Below are 18817 nucleotides of genomic sequence, written 5' to 3'. Positions count from 1 at the left end.
CATTTTGGTGTTTTTGTCACAATTTTTTAATGAATTTGACACTTTTTGTCCTTGTAGTCAAAAGTTTTACATTTTGACATAAAAAACACAAAAAAAAAAAAAAAATCTCCTTTAAAATTTTGCCAACATATTTTCCCACGTTGACAACTTTAATATTATTGCCATAACATTTTGGATTTTCTTCACCAATATCCTTTTTTTCGTTGTACACTTTCGATATCTAATTGTAGGAGTTGTTGACTTTCTTCCCTATTTGTGGTGATTACAATTTCTGTACATATCTTTTAAAGTTTGCCAATTTTTTCCATATTACCCCAAAAGTAGCATAGCCGCGGGTTCTTTACTAGTTGAATATAAAAAAACAAAAAATAAATTAAACAAGAATAAACAAAAAAACACAAAAAAAATATGAACTAAAATTTTAACAACATATAATCAAAATTTTAGCAATAAAAAAAGAAGAAGAAGAGGTTGGAAGATGTTGGAAGAGGCAGTACAAGTGTTGCGCAAAACAGAACATGCGCAAATGTTTTTGATTCAGAAGACTTCTAAAAAACAAACAACTGCAAAATGAAAAATGTTGCGCGTGTGTTGTGCCGCGCAACAATAAGAGGTTTGAAGAGGTTTTTTTCAAAAAAAAAAAAAAAACAGCACCTTAAACAAACTATTCGTTTATTGTAGACTAATGAAAAGGTTAAAATAATGGCAAGTAAAGAAGGATAAAATAATTCAAAAATTTTCCATGGGGTTACTTCGCCTTCTTTATCAGAGGAAAGAAGAGCTATTAGATTTCAAATCACATCCGTGGAGAACAAAGAAATGAAAGATATGGGTTAGAAAGCAAAGATTAAATGGAGTAAAGAAGCAGAAAATAATTCAAAATTTTTTCATGGAGTTCTTAATTTAAAGCATACACAACTTGCCATTCAAGGTGTGTTGAAAGTGGAGGGCTATTTGAAAACCAAAGTAAATTCGTTTTTAAAAAAATTCTTTAACTTTTTGAAGACAAATTAAATAAAAAAAAAATTATGTTTTAGATTAGTGGGTGTGAGCAACTAGTTAAAAGGTGTTATCACATTCAAAAATTATCACCTCACATGCCATGTCATTTTAGTGTTATAACACAAAATAAAAGAAATGGACAACTAGTGATAACATCTTTAACTTTCCATACCATTATTTTTTTTTTTTTCAGGTTTTCAATTTAATTTGTTTTTTTTTCCATTATATTTTTTTAATCACATTGGATTAATAAAAAAAACATGCGATTTAATTAACTCCTAGATTAACCATAACATTAAAATTAAAAAAAAAAACATTACACAAAAAAAAACCGATGAAGAAAAAAAACCAAACGTCCTAAAAAACTAAAACCGATCAACTAGTCATACAAATATTGTTTTTCGATTTTCTCATTCATCTTCCGGGGCACTAGCACTTCTCGTGTCCCATATTTGCTTCGCTGGTCTGGAGAATGGCTAAATTATTCGCCATCTGATATTTTTCAGCTTGCTTATGAAGAAACTCCAAGTGCTCCCTTCTGTTGGGCAATTAGATTGTGTTTGTCGAACTTTGCTTTCATTTCCGCAAACTCTTGTGCCCTTCTATCAATTTCATCCGCGTGACGTTAAGCACGTTTCACTTTGTCTCGTCCAACCGGTAGACCGAGGGGGGGGGATCTCTTTGATGTTGTCGGGGATATCATCAGTGTTTGTGTTGAGGTCGACGTTTGTTCACGCGTTGGAAATGTCAAACGAACTAGAATTACAGGACCTCTTTGATTGTGCCTCCCCTAATGTCAACGTCTTATTCCATTTTGGATCTAACCTAACAATCTTCCATATTTTTTCAAACTCAAAATCATGCCCTATTTCCACTTGATATTATTCCCTCAGCTTTGTAAACATCAAAATCATTCGCACCACTTTGCCTTTGCGATTCTAGTCTCATGAAAATACCATTAAACTTGGTGCACCGTCGACTGTCGACTGATCGTAGTCCATTTACTGCTAAGCATGTCGATATTCTGATACGACTATTTCTTCATAGGTTTGTGGAATTTGTCGAGCACGACTTCCCAAAACCCAACTCTTCGCATATCATTTCCTATGGTTGGATTCTTTGAAGTCTGCACCACGCCACTGCCAAAGCATACTCCTCCTCCGTTGTCCACCATAGTGGAGGTTCTTCTTCTGTATCCCCGTCCCTTTGACTTTCCTACTGCCTCCCACTTGTGTTTCAGGAACAATTTCTGGGGGTGATTGTGTGACTGTTTGTTTCATGGAACTGAAAGCATTGAAAAGATTTTGTTGAAGATTTGAGTTTTGCTGCATGTAAGGGGATGTAGGAAATTGCATTGGGGATGAGTTTGAGGTGAGAAGGTTCATATAACTTCCGTATTGCGTGGAACCCATTGGGATGGATGTGTTTGTTTTTGGTGGCGGGGTATTCAGGTTTTGCTTCATAGTTGGTTGAAAGGAAAGCTGGGTTTGTTTTGTATGAATAGAATGATGATGAAGATGAGAAAAGGTTGTAAAAAATATTATGTTTGTGTATGTATTTATAGGTGAAATGAAAATGCTATTTTTTTTTAAAACTTCAACCGTCAAAAAGTCGACCGTTTAACGCGTTATGGAACGTTGAGCCGGCAACGAAGGGCAGATTTCCTCATAACATCGGATAACAAACAAGGGGGGGGGGGGGGTGACGGTGTTCCACATTATAACGTCGTTGAGGCGCGTTGCACGTCACAAAAACGGTTGTGGGCGTTGCCCACACCGTTCAGTCTTACCAGTGGTGAATAGAAGTTCTAGTTTTAAGAGGCTTACTCTGGAATAGTCTCTTGGGCTTGAAGCCTCATTTTTGGAAGAAGAAATAAAGGTGGCAGTTTGGTCTTATGGTTCCAACAAAGCCAAAGATTTAGATGGGCTTTATTTTGATTTTGTTAAACCGTATTGGGATGTGATAAAGTTTAATATTATTAATTTTGTGGCTTTTACGAAAAGTGTACAATTCCTTCGGGTTGTAACTCCTCGTTTATCACTTTAATCACAAATGTGAACAATCTGGTGTTGGCTAATGATTTTGGACCTATGAGTCTTATAGTCTTATATGAATCCAATATAAAATCTTGCCAAATTTTTTTAGCTTTGCACATTGAAAAAGTTATGATGGTATATTTAGTAGTAAACCGATTCATTTTATAAAAATCCACCAAATTCTTAATGGGTCGTTAATGATGAATGAAGTGGTTGAGTGGTACGAGAAGAAGTGAAAAAAAAGAATATGATGATGCTTAAAACTGATTTTGCAAATGCATAAGATTCTGTTAGCTGAGAATATTTAGATCGTGTGATGCAATTATTGAACATTGGTTCGAAATGAAGAGTTTTTTTTCTTAAGCTTGTTTACATTCAACTAGAGCGTCAGTTTTGATTAATTGAACATTCACCAGGCTTCCAATTGAAAAGAGGATTGAAACAAGGAGACTTATTATCTCTCTTTCTTTTCATTCTTGACATGGAGGGTTTGCATCTCGCAATTGAAGATGTGAAGGAGGTTAGTATTTTTTTAAGAGTTTGGGTTGATATCTCTAATTTAAAACTCTCATATTTTTATTCTAATGATGTCATTATTCTTGGTAATCAGGATATGCAAAATTTGGTGAATATGATCACTATTCTGAAATGTTTTTATTTGGTTTCTGGGATAAAAATTAATTTACAAAAGTCTAACTTATTTGGGATTGTAGTGTCATGGGATAAAGTTGGTTGTTATGCAAATGTGGTTGGATGTAAGGCTGAAAAATTGTGGTATAGATATACCTTCTATTATATGTGTGGTCTTGTCATCGAGTTGTTTGATAATCTATTCTTCAAATGATAAGTAACGATTAGAACTTGGAATGAGAGTTTCAAATGGTTAGATTTTTATCCTATTTGTGTTGATTCTCCTAAAGCTTTGTTCGACTTGCAGGAGACTACTTACTCTACGAAAAGAAGAGTCATTGATGCGGTGATTCACACTACATTTTAATTTATTTGACGGTTTAGAATTGATCAAATGTTCGAGAGTAAGATCAGAAAAAAAGTGAAAATTTTTATTTGATTATGGAGTTGTCGTTTTTCTGGTTTTGAAATAAGAATAAAATATACTCAATAAATTGGAATAGCTAGCATCAACTTCCTTTATACATTTTGTAATTTGTTTTTTCTTGCTCTAGCTTCTTGTTAGAATTTTTTGCTTTTTAATATATGGTAGTTTCTAAGAAAAATCACTAGGTTTTGTCCCAATCTAGTTTAACGAGTATCACCCCTCCTGGTTTCATGCCTATTTTTATTCAAAATGTTCAAAGAATTTTTAGACAAAGTTTTGACTTATAATGTAACCAATTATTATTGTAATATGAGTGGCGAAGTATTTCTACTTTGATATTCCAAGAAAGGAAATGATTCCTGCACAACGGTTTTTTATTATCACACAACAATTTATACATTATAGAGTTGTACAGTACAACATTTTAAAACACAAATTGTTGTATATAGAAAAAAAAAATTGTGTACAAATCATCCCCTTTCAAGAATGGTGAAAACAAAGAGAAAATGTTCGTCTGTATAAAATCTTAGCCTCAATCGCTCCAAACTAGTACCAATAGCTTCATAATCTTTTTTTTTCTTCTCTATAATAACATATGAATGAGTAAATTACACGAATGATCCCTATGGTTTAGAGTAATTTGCGCGTTTGATCTCTAACTTATTTTTTTAACTCGGAAGATCCATACTATTTGTTTTTGTTAGGCGCTTGGTCCTTATCTTACCTAAAAAGACTATTATGTTCTTGACTTTTTTAATTTATTTAAATAAACACACTCCTAATCCCAACCCCTCACCTTATCTCACCTACCCCATCATTTTTTCCTCTTTAAATAATAATTTTTTTAGATAAGATAGGGACCAAACGTGTAACAAAAATAAACAGTAGAGATCAAACACGTAACAAAAACAAACCATAGGGACCTTCCGATTTAAAAAAATAAGTTAGGGACCACCCCAAACCATAGGGACCATTCGTGTAATTTACTCCATATGAATCTCTATAATAACATATGAATCAGTACAAATATCAGTAATTATTATAATTCGAGGGAGAGAACACAAAAACTACTCATATCTCGAACAATAGTAAACCCAAACGGAAAACAAGAATTTGGAAAACGAAATTGGAAGGTCAGTTGATGATTTATTATACACTAACACCGATATGAACACTTCATTACCCACATTTTAGAGCACGTTAAACCAAAGAGTCATATAATTCATTTAATTAAATCTTATCCACATCATCATATATAACATATGAATATGTAACATAATAATATGTATTGATCTAATTTACATTAACATTCAAGGACAACACATAACAACTGCATCCAAATCGGATACTGAAACCAAAACAAACATAGAAAAAAAAAATTACGATACATCAATTAGAAACTAAAAAAATCCAAAGGAAAACAACAAGTGAGACAAGAATATGAGTGTTCTATCTGATAAGAACCGATCCGATCCCAACAACCTAAAGAAAAAAAAACATAATTAGAATCTTTCTTGCTTTTTAATGTTCTATCACACATTTTATGCTCCAATAATCACAAAAAAATTCTCATTTGAATAATTACTAGAGAAAATCAGTCCACGTGTTATGTTTTTTTTTTCATCTTTTTTATTTATTTATACTTTTGAAACTATCTAGATATTTTTTTTTTGGAACAGCTGAAACTATTTGGATATTATCCGAAAAGAAGTTAGTGAACCTTACATTACATAAGCTTTTTCTTTTCTCTTTCTTAAAGTATTAAACTAATATCGTTGATATTTATGGATTTGGTTAGATAAGCTTTTTCTTTTTTTCTTTCTTAAACTATTAAACTAATATCTTTCATATTTATGGATTTTAAAAAGTAACAACAGAAATTGGTTACACTTGTGAACAAGAACAACCGACATCTTTCTCGAAGTTAAAAAATTAATAATAAATATATATTTTCATTGCTTATTACTTCGTTTAAAGAATAAAAAATGCATGATATACAATTATACCAAACAGAACTCTTACTTACCATAAAAATCACTTGGTGATTGCATAAATTGCATAAATAATCCCAGGGATCCATCCAAACAAAGTCAACAACACACATATCCAAAACTCCACCTGCAATCAACAATTAACAATCAACAATCAGCATACATAGATTTCGCTTCTTCAATACTTCAATTCCTCGAAAAGTAATGAACTAAACATCAACAATTTCGAAATTTCATCTAGAGTTCTATCTTAGATCAACCGATATACATACAGAAGAAAAAAAAATACACGAATTACTTGTTAAGAAACAGTAATCGAGTGAGAGTGATTAGGGTTTACCTGACACCCGAACTTGAAGAACACACCAAGGGGAGGAAGGATGATTGCGAGAATTATGTCAATAAAGGTTGCTGTACTCATCTTCTTTCTCTTGCTCTTTTGATTTCAACTTCGATTTGGATTTCGATTCCGATTTCGAGTTCGATGTGAATGTTAGTGATGTTTGGAAAGTTAGGCTTGGGTGACAATTTATAGCCTGTAAGATGAAAGGGGTTGAGTAGGACACGTGTCATATTCTGTGATCACAGCCCCTACTTCCTCCTGGTGTCAAAATCCATTTCTTACGTTTTCAATTTTTATTTTCCTTTTTAGTTTCAAATAAATAAATCTCCAATAATATATATAAACAAATTTTATTTGATAAATAAACATTTCATATTTTCAATTATAGTGTCACGTATTGTCATTTTATCGTTATTTTAAATTTGTTTTTATTCTATTAGTCATTTTATAAGTTCTTTTATTTTAATAAATTTAATATGATATTTAAATGTAATAATAAATAAACATCAAGTTTTTTTTTAGAACTTTAAATTACTAAATTAAAACCTCATTTTTTTGTTTATTTATTTAAATTATAAATTTAAAAGACAAAAAACACTTTAATTTTAATAGTCAATGTTTTTCTTATTTTCCTTATAAATTCAAACTTCTTAAATATTTAGAATTTCATATTTAAATTTCATTTTAAATAAACTCATGTAATATATAAGTCTCACACCTAATATAATTATATAATAAAATAATTTTACTTTTTAATGAAAAAAATTCTGGTTGGGTGTTTTATTTACTTATTAAAATTTAAATTAAAATCTTCTCCTTCACGTCCGGATCCGGCCCACATGCCACCCACCACCCAGGTACCAGCCCAATAAAGTAAAAAGAGCCCATCGATCTGTCATTGATGCCCACTCACTATTCCCACGCGCCTATAGACACGTCCATTTACGCGCTTATATATCTGTTATTGAATTATATATACATATTTTTATATTCAATTAATACTCTTTAAAACTTTAAATGAACTAAAGAAATTATTAAAAATTAAATAACAATAAAATAGAAAATACTAAAAACATTAATCCACTTTTAGGCGCGTGGAAGACGTGTACACTGTTCAAAGCTCGATGACGGACCGACCCATGTAACGTATAATGTTTGTCGACAGCACAATATTTGCATTTTCTTTTTTCATTTTTCCTTTTTCCTTTTTTTTTGATCGACATGCATTGCATTTGCCACCTCCTCCACATATATACAATTCACGTTTATTTATTATCTTTATTTTCCTTTCATAGATCTATTTGATTACTTTACATAAATCACTTTAGTATTGTTATTTTCTTAATTTATAATGTCTTATAAATGTGACTAATTGCTTTCTTTACTTTCCATAAATATTCTGTTTGATTACTTTACGTAGATAACTTTTCATATAATTATTTTCTTTTTGTGAATTGTATTATAAATGTGTGACTATTTACTTTCTTTTTATAAATGTTATTGAAATATGATATAATAATCTTGTTCTTTTATAAAAATGTTTTGGAAATGTGATGTAATCTAGAGATGAAAGTGGGTTCAAATCCGGAGCGGATGGACCTGGACCCGGATCCGGAAAACCTGGAACCGGTTAACAGGATTTTGTAAACTAGAAACTGAACCGGTATATAGGAACCGGTTCCGAGTACAGTATCGGGTAAAGTGGGTATAGAACCGGAAACCCGGAAATATCAAAATAATAGGTTGGAACTGGATAAATTGGGTTTAGAACCGGTAAAAAACCCGTAACAACCGGAATTTTGGTAATTACTTACTACTTAGTGGGTTGAACTTTGAAAATTTTAATATCCATATCCCAACTTTGGGGGACTGTAACTCATTGAATATGAAATCAAAGTCAACAAAATTATAGTTTAAAATCATGTACAAACTCTAAAATACACTTAGGAAAAACTGCATGTCAATCCAACTTTAAACGAATGAGATATGCATGTGTTAACATTTTCACAGAATACAAAGTACAAATACATTCTGAAAAGTTGAAATTTTCAGTTTTGATATCCCGACTTCGGAAGACTGTAAATCATTGAATATTAAACTAAAAATGACAAAATTATAGTAAAAAATCATGTACAAACTGTAAACTACAAGTTCGAAAAAACCACATGTTGATCCGACTTCAAACGAATTAGATATGCATGTTTTAAAACTTTCATCGAATACAAAAAAACTGAAAAACTAAAAACTTCCAGCTTTGACATCTCGATTTTGGGGGACTGTAAGTCAATGAATATATAAAACTAAATATGACAAATTTATAGTTGAAAATCATATACAAACTCTAAACTACATGTTGAAAAAACCCGTATGTCAATCGAAGTTGAAACGAATGAGATATGTCTATTTTTAATATTTCACAAAAACCGGTTCCGGCCCTAAAAGTGGTTGTAGTTCCTAACACAGGTTCCGGTTTTTAGACCCGGTTTACCCGGACCCGATCAAGCCAAACTCGGATTACCCGGAACCAGGATAAAGCCAACTTTAAACCCGAAACCGAAACCGGTTCTATATATTCTGGTTCTAACGGTTCCGGTTCCGGTTCGATTCTAATTCTGGTCCGGTTTTTCGATTTAAATCTTATTCATTCCTAATGTAATCGTTTTAATTTATTAATATATTTTAAAAACTCACGACTCTTTGCAACACTATCATGGTAAAGACTAATATATGCCACTTTCTTGTGTAACTCGTTAAAATTATTATTACTAGCTTTTGCAATAACCATGCATTCTGATTTCGTGGTTGTAAAAGCAAATACTTTTTTGTAGTTTAGACATTTCATATGACTATTGTTTCAACCGTGAAGATTTTTTCTTGAAACATGACAATCATTTAAATGTGCATGAATAGAACTAATGCCATAAAATACCTAATAAATTGTGTTTTTCTTTTCCTTTAAATGCCTTGCATTTTTTCATTTATTTTATATTGTCCATTTAGCAGTTTTTTGGTGAAAAAACTTATCAAATGTAAGCCTTTTTTTGGAAAAAAATTGAGGGTTATTATAGAAAAATATAAAAGGTTGAAAGTCTTTTCGAAAGAAAAATTGAAGGTTTTCTTGAAAAAATGAAGGAAAAAAATAGATGTGAAGTTTAATTCGTAAAAACCAATTATTTATGTTATTAACCTTTTAGAATAATTAGTAGAACACAAATATTACAAAATAACCACATAATATAAATGTTTGCCAAAATAATCAACATCTTTAAGATAACAACATAAGGCGTATGGGTGAAGAACGGAACATGGTATTCACTTTCGGAATCGAAACTGCCTCGGAACCAAAACCATCTTCGGAGGTTTCGGTTTTGGTTTCTTAAAATGTGGAACTGCCTTAAGCGGTTCTGGTTCCGGTTCTCATATTTTAGAGGCCGCTAACCGTTGGGTACATATAAAAACCGATTCTTTTCAGTATTAACATATATTTCTTTAATATTCAAATTCTTTTTAGCGCTGATTCAAATATTCAAATATTCAAAGCTATAAATTGATAAGCCCTAAAGTTTACTGATTCATAGCAACATGGAAACAATGGATAATTGGGTGAACTTTTCATGGTTGTGCCGGAAAGAGTAGGTCAAACGGGTATTTCAGTCTTTTATTTATTTTTCTTACTTTTTGTGAGTCTACAACAATTTTGAGTGGAAACAATGTTAATGGGGAGAACACCCGATTATGTTGGTTGTTATTTTTTTTTCTTGTCCCAAGTGGTAATATAAATAGTCCTTTTTTGTTTTAGGGAGTCCTTAGTTAAGAATTTATCTTGTAGAAAACTTTGTTCTTCTTTAGAGAATCCATTCCTCACGAATGACTCAGAAAATTTTAATATATTTATCAGTTTATAGCTTGATTATTAATTGTTTGTTAGTTCTTATCCAATGAATCAATGTCTATCAATTGGTATCAAAGCAGTTGATGTTGGGGAAGAAATTGTTAGAAATATATATTGTTTTTATGTAAAATATTCAAAAGGAAAATATTTACCATATATAGTTTTAGGTTAGATTGTAAACCATATATATTTGATTCAAGATCATCAATATAATATAGACAATCATTCTCCTCCCATCATGGTAGAGCGACCAATTACTTTGCAACCTTTATTTTTTTCTTCTCCCTATGATTTCATATTCTTCATCGCTACCCATCATTTTTTTTCTCTAATTTCATAATCTTATAGCAACATGGAAGGATGATTTTATTCTGCCATTAGTGTAACCAACATCAGGAACTTCATCTTGTTTATGCTTGAGATGGAGAGTGAGCAATATACTTCCTCGGAAGAGCTCTTTAAAATCCAATGTTGTGCCTTTAAGGTAATTGATCACATTAACTAAAAGCAACAACATCCTCTTACTTCATATTCTTCCTTAAATAAAGATAAAAACTATGCCAAAACGGTCATAATGGATCCAGAAAAATGGTATCGTCTGGATGCAATAGTGATACTGTGGAGTTACAACACTATTTTGAATGACCTGTTATACACAATTCTAAAACTGAGTAGCACTGCAGCACAATCATGGGATGCCTTTGAGAATATCTTCCAAGATAATAAAAAAATCATGGGTAATGAATCTAGAGCACAAGTTTGTCACCACCATGTTGGAGAACTTTCCAAACTGTTTAACATATTGTTACGCTTTAAAGATGTTATATGACCAACTTTCTAATATCGATGCTCCGGTAACAAATCAACGTCTTGATTTAAAAGTTATTGCTGGAATAACCGAGGGCTATGAGGTCCTTGCAACGATCATTCAACAAAATACTCCCTTGCACGATTTTTATGAAGCTCGGTCTAGATTAGTTATGGAAGAGACTCAAAAAACTTATCAAGCTGCTAAGTCAGCTTCAACATCAAGTACAACACTACAAATACAATCTCCTCGACCCTTTGATCAGTATCGCATTGCACAGGGACCACCCAATCCAAATTTTATAAATAGAAGGGTCATGGTCGCAGACGTGGATCAATCGAATGATACAAAGCAAAGTCACTAGGAATGAATATTGTCAAAAGTATGTGGATTTTTCATCATAAAACACGGTCTGATGTATAATTAAAATGGTATAAAGCATGTTTAGTTTGTTATGGTTGATCATAGCAAGTAGGGGTGGACTGTAGTGAAACATTTAGTCCATTGGTTAAGCTGGAAACAGTACACATTATTCTTAGTATCACAATATCTCGGTCTTGGCTTATCAGTAGATAGATGTGAAGAACACGTTTCTTCATGTGAGTTAGTTTATATGTATCAGCCTATTAGTTTTTCATGAAACACAATTTCTAAATTACATGTGTCTGTTAAAGAAGTCATGGTATCGGTTAAAGCAAGCACCACGAGCGTGGTACAAAAGATTTACACACAGTCGTTGTGACCATTATTTCTTTGTTTATTGTCAGGGTAATTACATTGCTTATATTCATTTATAAGTTGATGATATCTTGTTTGTTACTTCATCACATGACCTGCAATGTCGATTTATTAAGTTACTGGTAAAAGAGTTTTTAATGAAGGATCTTAGGCCTCTAACTTATTTTCTCAATGTTATTGTGACCTCTCATGCTAATGGGTCCATATTTCTATCCTAACAAAAATATGCCAAGGAAATTCTTCATCGAGCAGGTATCGACTCATGTAAGTCAGTTGTTACTCTTGTTGATACTAATAACAAATTAAGCTCATCTGATGTCACATTTCTTGATAATGACATCATCTATCATCAACTCACAGGGGCCTTACAATACTTAGCTTTCATGAGAGTTGATATTAGTTATACAGTTCAGTAGGTTTGCATGCATAAGATGCTCCTGACACGCCTCATGTGAGTGCTCTTAAATGAATATTGTGCTACATTAGTGGTACTTTGTCATATGGTATCACAACTCAAAAACCAGTAATCAATTATATTTTGTCCTACACTGATGTAGATTGGGAAGGTTGTCATGATACCCATCGTTCCATGTTCGGTAATACATTTCCTTGGGCGATAATTTATTCTCGTGGTTGTCATACAAAGTTTCGGGAAAATAATGCCTTTGAGTTTTGTCAATTCAATTCTTGAATAATGAGTTTTGTGGTGACCACGACGTGGTAAAGCATGCAACAAGATATGGACAAGGATAGATGAAACACGTATTCATATTGGCCCTCACGACGTGGCATAATCTTAGCCACGAAGTGGCAATGACCAGGTCACAAAACACTAATTTTCAGGGTTCTAAGCCCTACTTAAGGGATGACACACCCTTAGGCTCCATGACATCCCTTGCAACCAAGAAGCACCTATAGCCACAATTGTTAAGCTTTTTAAAGTTTTATGGTGATTTTTTATGAGAAGAAGAAGAAAGCATCCATTATGTGAAGATCTAGCAAACAAGCCCCTCCTCTACTTTCTAGTTCATCTTCTGGACAATTATGAGTCTTCAAGTTCCAACCTCTACGTTACATGCTTCTAGATCCCGGTTTCTTTGCATTGTTCTTCAAGATTGATATAGTTTAAGTCATCAAATCCATGAAGTTGGCAAATTTATGGATCCTTGAGGTCCCTTTGGGGTTATATGTTCCAAATCTAGAGTTCTATAGTGTTTTTGGTCTCATACATAAGATTGAGTTCATTTCTTCCATGTTTTTGACCTAGTTAGGAAGATACATGCATTTGACAGACATGTCCATAAAGCACTGATTTTTTATGATACATTTCATGTAGGAAAGCCTTCTAGAAAGTATGGATAGTTAGCCTTGGTGGTTAAGAGCTTAATGCCTTAAGATAGCCAGAACAGTTCCCACGATGTGAAGGATTGGCCCCCATGACGTGACGACATACATTCTCCACGATAGTTTTGTTATGAGGCCACCATGAAGTGGCAGAATCTTGGCCACGATGTGGCGGCCGGCTATGAGACTTTTAACTATTGAATTTGACCAAGTTTGAATATAGGTCAAATTGAGGGTTTTTGGTTGTAGCCTAAAGATTAGTCTGTGATTGTATTATAGGTGGCATGTACTACTAGGTTTTGGATTGCATGAGTTGTACTATTATCTGCTAGACTGCAAGGTACGTTTTCTCACTATACTTTGTATTGCAGGATATATCCTTATGTATAGGATATTGGTATGTTGTAGTGATCTATTAGATTGGTAGATATGTTATGATTACCTATATTGTTGGTTATTGTTTGTTTTTTTGTTCGCATATGTCGACATATTGTGGTTGGGTTGAGTCGTTCCTGGTTTATTTTGTAGGCTAAGATACCTGGGAGATCCAGTGTATTCTCAGCCTTGTGAGGTGGTCCGATCTGACTGTAGGCTCAAGGAAGTGGTCCAGCTAATGTATGCCTTTTTAGGCGATCTTGTAGACTGTAGGATTAGTAGTGCGATCCAAGTGTCCTGTAGGCTTTACGAGGCGGTCCAGATAGACTGGAAGCTCATGTGTGCATGCATTGTATGCATATTGTAATATCCCAAAAACCATACTAATTTTTTTTTCATTTTTAAGCCATTTCATAAAAACCATAAGTCAACCATTATTGTTTCCAAAACATAGTAATAAAAATCAGAGTATCAAATAACATATCTCATCATAAAAATCCACATGATGATGTGTATGTTCAAGTCGTCGCCTTCCCTTTATCCTCTAATGTACCTAAAACATTTAAATCAACAACTATAAACTAAAGCTTAGTGAGTTCCCCCAAAATTCCGCACATAGCAGTACACATATAATCCATGAACACATGAGCCTATAGTCTTCCTCGACTGCCTCGCAAGGCCTACAGAATGCCTGGATCGCTCTACCGAGCCTTCAATCTACAGACCCGCATCACATGACCTACAATAGTTGGATCACTCCATTGGGCTTATAGTATGTCTGGACCGCCTCTCAAGGCCTACAATACACTATACCGTCCAGGTATCTTGGCCTAAAACACAAAGCAGGATCACCTCAACCCAACCATAATATATCGACATATGCAAACAAACAAGAAAATTGGCAATAACCATCAATACAGGTAATCATAATTGGTCTTCCAATCAAACAGATCACTACAACATACCAACATGCTACGCACAAGAATATGTATTATAGTTCAAAGTAAAGTGAGAAAACTCACCTCGTACTCTAAGAGATAGCAACACTGCTCAAAAATCCAAAAAATGGCACTACAGGTCACATATACAACAATAAGGGACCAATTCTTAAACTACAATTCAAATCCCTCAAATTGACCTAAATTTAAACTTGGTTAAAAGTCAAAAAGTCAATGGTCAAAAGTCCATCAGTCGGTCGTCACGCCATCGCCAAGCATTTGTCACATCGTGGTGACCTCACGACGAAACAGCCGCGAAGACCATCGACACCATGTCGTGGGGGCTAAAAATCCCTATTATGGGATCCATCCTAACCTGCTTACTTCATTCAGCTCTTAATCCTTCCAGCTACACATCCATACTTTCTAGAAGGCTTTCTCTCACCCAATAGGTCATAAAAGTTGGTGCTTTATAGATATGCTTGTATAATGCATGTATTGAACTTCAACTAGGTCAACAATGGAGAAAATAAGGTCAAAAACTCATGCAAGGAATCAAAACTCAATTATACTCCAGATTTGGAACGTATAACCTCAATGATCAATAAAGTTGCCAAATTTATGAGATCCCACCATCCTAACTAAGCCAAACATTGAGAACAATGCATACAAGTCTAGATCTAAAAACATGGCACATAAAGATAAGATCACGAAGACTCATAAGGTCCAAAATATGTGCTATAATGTGGAGGAGGAGCATGCTTGCTGGATTTTCTCATAATGGGTTCCTTCTGTTTACTCTTCTCACCAAAAATCACTAGATACCTTCAAAAACTCAACAATGGAGGTTATAGATGCTTCTAGGTTAAAAAGGAGGTGATGGAGGTTGGGGGTGTACAAAACCTAGCCATCATATCACTTAATAAGGTTTAAGGCCCGAAAAATTAGGTTTTTGCATGCAGACAACTGCCACACTGTGGCCAATATATTGCCACATTTTGGCACCCAAAAAGAATGTGTGTTTCACTCGGATGCTGCCACGTCATTGCGCTATCATCACCATGTCGTGGCCAATGCAAAGTCTTAGGTTTAATCCTTGAATTTCCATATTCATAAAGTTAATTATACCTGGAACTTGGGTGTTACAACTTTCCCCCACTTGAACTAGATTTCGTCCTTGAAATCCTTAGTGAAAACAAATCTAGGTAGTGCTCGTGCATCTCTGGGTCTAGCTCCCAAGTCCACTTTAATCCCAGTGCTACCACTACACCTTGAGCAAGTGTACCACATTGTTACGTAAGATCTTTATCTTCCCGTCCAATATTGCCACTAGCCTCTCAACATAATTCATGTACTCATCGAACTGAATGTCATCTAACGAGACCACCACCGTATCATCTACCAAGCACGCCTAAAGTAGAGAAACATAGAAGGGATAGGAATTTGAATATGCTCCTCAGGCAGATCCAACTGGTAGGTTGCTATACCCACACTATCCGCTACTCAAAAGGTTATGATAAATTGGGGGCCTAAATTGCTCCACTTCCTTAAGTGTATAACACCCTTCCAGGGGGATACCTTCAGCAAAACCATATCCCCAATCTAAAACTCAACCTCAGAGCATCTCCTATCAGCTTAACTCTTTTGTCAGCTCTGAGCTATCTATAACATATGTCTGATTTGTTAGATAAGCTCTGTGGTCTGGAGTACCACATTGTTCCTCCCCTTGAACCTATGGTCAACCTCTACCCAACATATTGGAGTTCAATACTTCCTCCCATATAGCAACTTATACAGTGATGCACCAATGCCAGAATGATATATGTTGTTGTACGAAAACTCAACGAAATGGAAGTAGGGGTCCCAGCTCCTAGAAAACTCAATGACACAAGCCCTCAACACATCCTCGAGTGTCTAGATAGTCCACTCACTCTGCCCATCTGTCTGCAGGTGATAAGCGGTGCTGAAGTGCAATCTAGTACCCAACTATTCATGAGACCACTGCTAAAATCGAGAAGAGAATCAAACATATCAATCAGATATAATGGAAACATGCATGCTGTGGCTAGAAACGATCTTAGGAATATAAGCTTCAGTCAAGAGATTGACTAAAGAAGTTTCCTAAATAGCAAGGAAATGGAAACTCTTAGCCAGGTGGTCAAAAATCATCCAAATGGTGCAAAATCCCTTATCAGTACTCGACGACTTTGTAGTGAAATCCATGGTAATCTTGTCCCATTTCCACATGGGAATTTTCGAGTGCTGCAACTTGTCGTGCGGTCTTTAGTGCTCGAACTTGACCTTCCAACAGGTCAAACATCTCTCAACATACCAAGCTATCTCTCTCTTCGTGTATGGCCACTAATAACTAAATCTCAAGTTTCAATACATCTTCATGGCTCCAGGGTGAATCGAGAACCTAGAATTTTGTGCCTCTTCTAGAAATGTTTGACGAACTCCACCTGAACCTGGAAACTAAACTCACCCATATTTTGATAATAGTCCACGACTATCGGTGCCTTTTCTAGAATTTTTTTCAGTTCTCCCTCGTGAGTCCCTCGACGTAAGCCTCCCTGATCAAATCCAGAAGCGGTGAAATGACGGTCATCCTCAAACATAATCCTCGAATAGGGCATTCGCCATCATAAAAATTAAGGCATCAACAACCACATTGGTCTTTCCTGGACGATAAAGAATCTGGCAATCATTATCCTTGACCATGTCAAGCCATCTACGCTACCTCATATTCAGATTTGGTTGATCCATAAGATATCTTAGGCTCTTATGATCTATGGATGGTACAACCAACCCTATAAAGATAGTGTTGCCAATTCTTGATGGCAAGCACCAATACCCCAAACTCTAGGTCATGCATCGGATACCTAACCTCACGAGGTTATTCTTCTTGGAAGCATACAAAATGAATCTACACTGCTACATGAGCACTGCTCCAAACCTATGATCGAAGCATCACAATATAACACAAAATCCTTCACATCTTCTGGAAGGGTTAATACTTGGGCCTCACATAATCTCTACCTGAGGTTCTCGAATGTAGCCTGCTACTCAACCCCTATCATAAATCCACACTCTTCTTCGTCAAGAAAGTAAGATGAACAACAATCTTAGAGAAACCTTGGATAAATCTCCGATAGTAACCTGTCAACCCGAGAAAACCTCGGATCAAAGATGGATACTTCGGGACCTCCCACTGCATAATTGCCTCAATCTTGGCCAGATTGATCAAAATCCTATTCTGATTGACGAGGTTTCCCAAAAACTAGACCTCTCTCAACTAAAACTCACACTTTGAGAACTTGGCATACACCCTATCCTTCCTCGACACTCCAAGTAATTCTCATAGGTGGCCCTCATGCTTCTCCGTGGTCTTAGAGTAGACCAAAATATCAGCAATGAAAACAACGACTAACCAATCGAACATAGACCTATATACCTAATTTAGTCTTCTCCATATCCTCTTCCTGGATTCTCATCTGGTGATAACCCGACCTCAAATCAATCTTGGAAAACCAAGATGTACCTTGCAGCTAATCGAAAATGTCTTCTATCTATGAAAGTGGGTAATGGTTCTTCACCTTCAACTTATTTAAATCTCAGTAATCTATGCACATTTGATGAGAATCGTCCTTCTTCTTTACAAATAAAATCAGTGCACCCTAAGGTGAACTACTCGGTCGGATAAACTGCTTGCCCAACAGCTCTTGGAGCTAAGAGGACAACTGTTGCATCTCTTGTGGTCCGAGATGATACGACACCTTAGCAATTAGGGATGCACCTTGGATCAGATCGATCCTAAACTCTACATGCCTCATGACAGGAACACCGAGTAGATCCTCAGGGAAAACATATAGAAACTCCCTAATCACTGGCACATTTGAAACTAACTTCTTCCTCTCAACTCGAGTGTCAACAACATATGTGAGATAAATTGAACATCCATTTTGGACATACTGCCTAGCTCTGGTAACCAAACAAAAAGTAGAACCAACCTTAGTACCCTCATCATAAATGGTTAGTTCTTCCCCACTTGGGGTTCGAACCACCACATATTCCTCTCCCAATCAATCATGGATCTACAGATGCTCAGCCAATCCATCCCCACGATCATGCACATATATCCCATATGGATGGGAATCAGGTCAATTGGGTAGGGTACCACGAATATCTCGAAAGTACAGCTATGTAAAATGGTCGAAGTAGAAACCTTGTGTTCGTTGGTGATGGAAACTCGCAACGAACACTCTAACATCCCAAGGTTCATATCAAAATCCC

General features: G+C 34.8%; 1 protein-coding gene across 1 annotated transcript; it reads right to left on the bottom strand.

Annotated features, from left to right (window-relative positions):
• Positions 1-5364: 5364 nt before the first annotated feature.
• Positions 5365-6610, bottom strand: LOC145015942 (hydrophobic protein RCI2B-like). Its single transcript, XM_078974408.1, has 3 exons — positions 6427-6610; positions 6122-6213; positions 5365-5577 (listed from the first exon to the last, which is right to left on the bottom strand). Exons 1-2 carry the CDS (start codon positions 6505-6507, stop codon positions 6130-6132), a joined length of 165 nt encoding a protein of 54 aa, XP_078830534.1. The 5' UTR covers positions 6508-6610; the 3' UTR covers positions 5365-5577; positions 6122-6129.
• Positions 6611-18817: the final 12207 nt, after the last annotated feature.

The sequence above is a fragment of the Lactuca saligna genome, chromosome 9 (assembly GCF_052625555.1).
Source record: "Lactuca saligna cultivar CGN05327 chromosome 9, ASM5262555v1, whole genome shotgun sequence".
Lineage (NCBI taxonomy): Eukaryota > Viridiplantae > Streptophyta > Magnoliopsida > Asterales > Asteraceae > Lactuca > Lactuca saligna.
The sequence above is the reverse complement of the archived record's forward strand: the minus strand, read 5'-3'. Positions and strand labels throughout refer to the sequence as shown.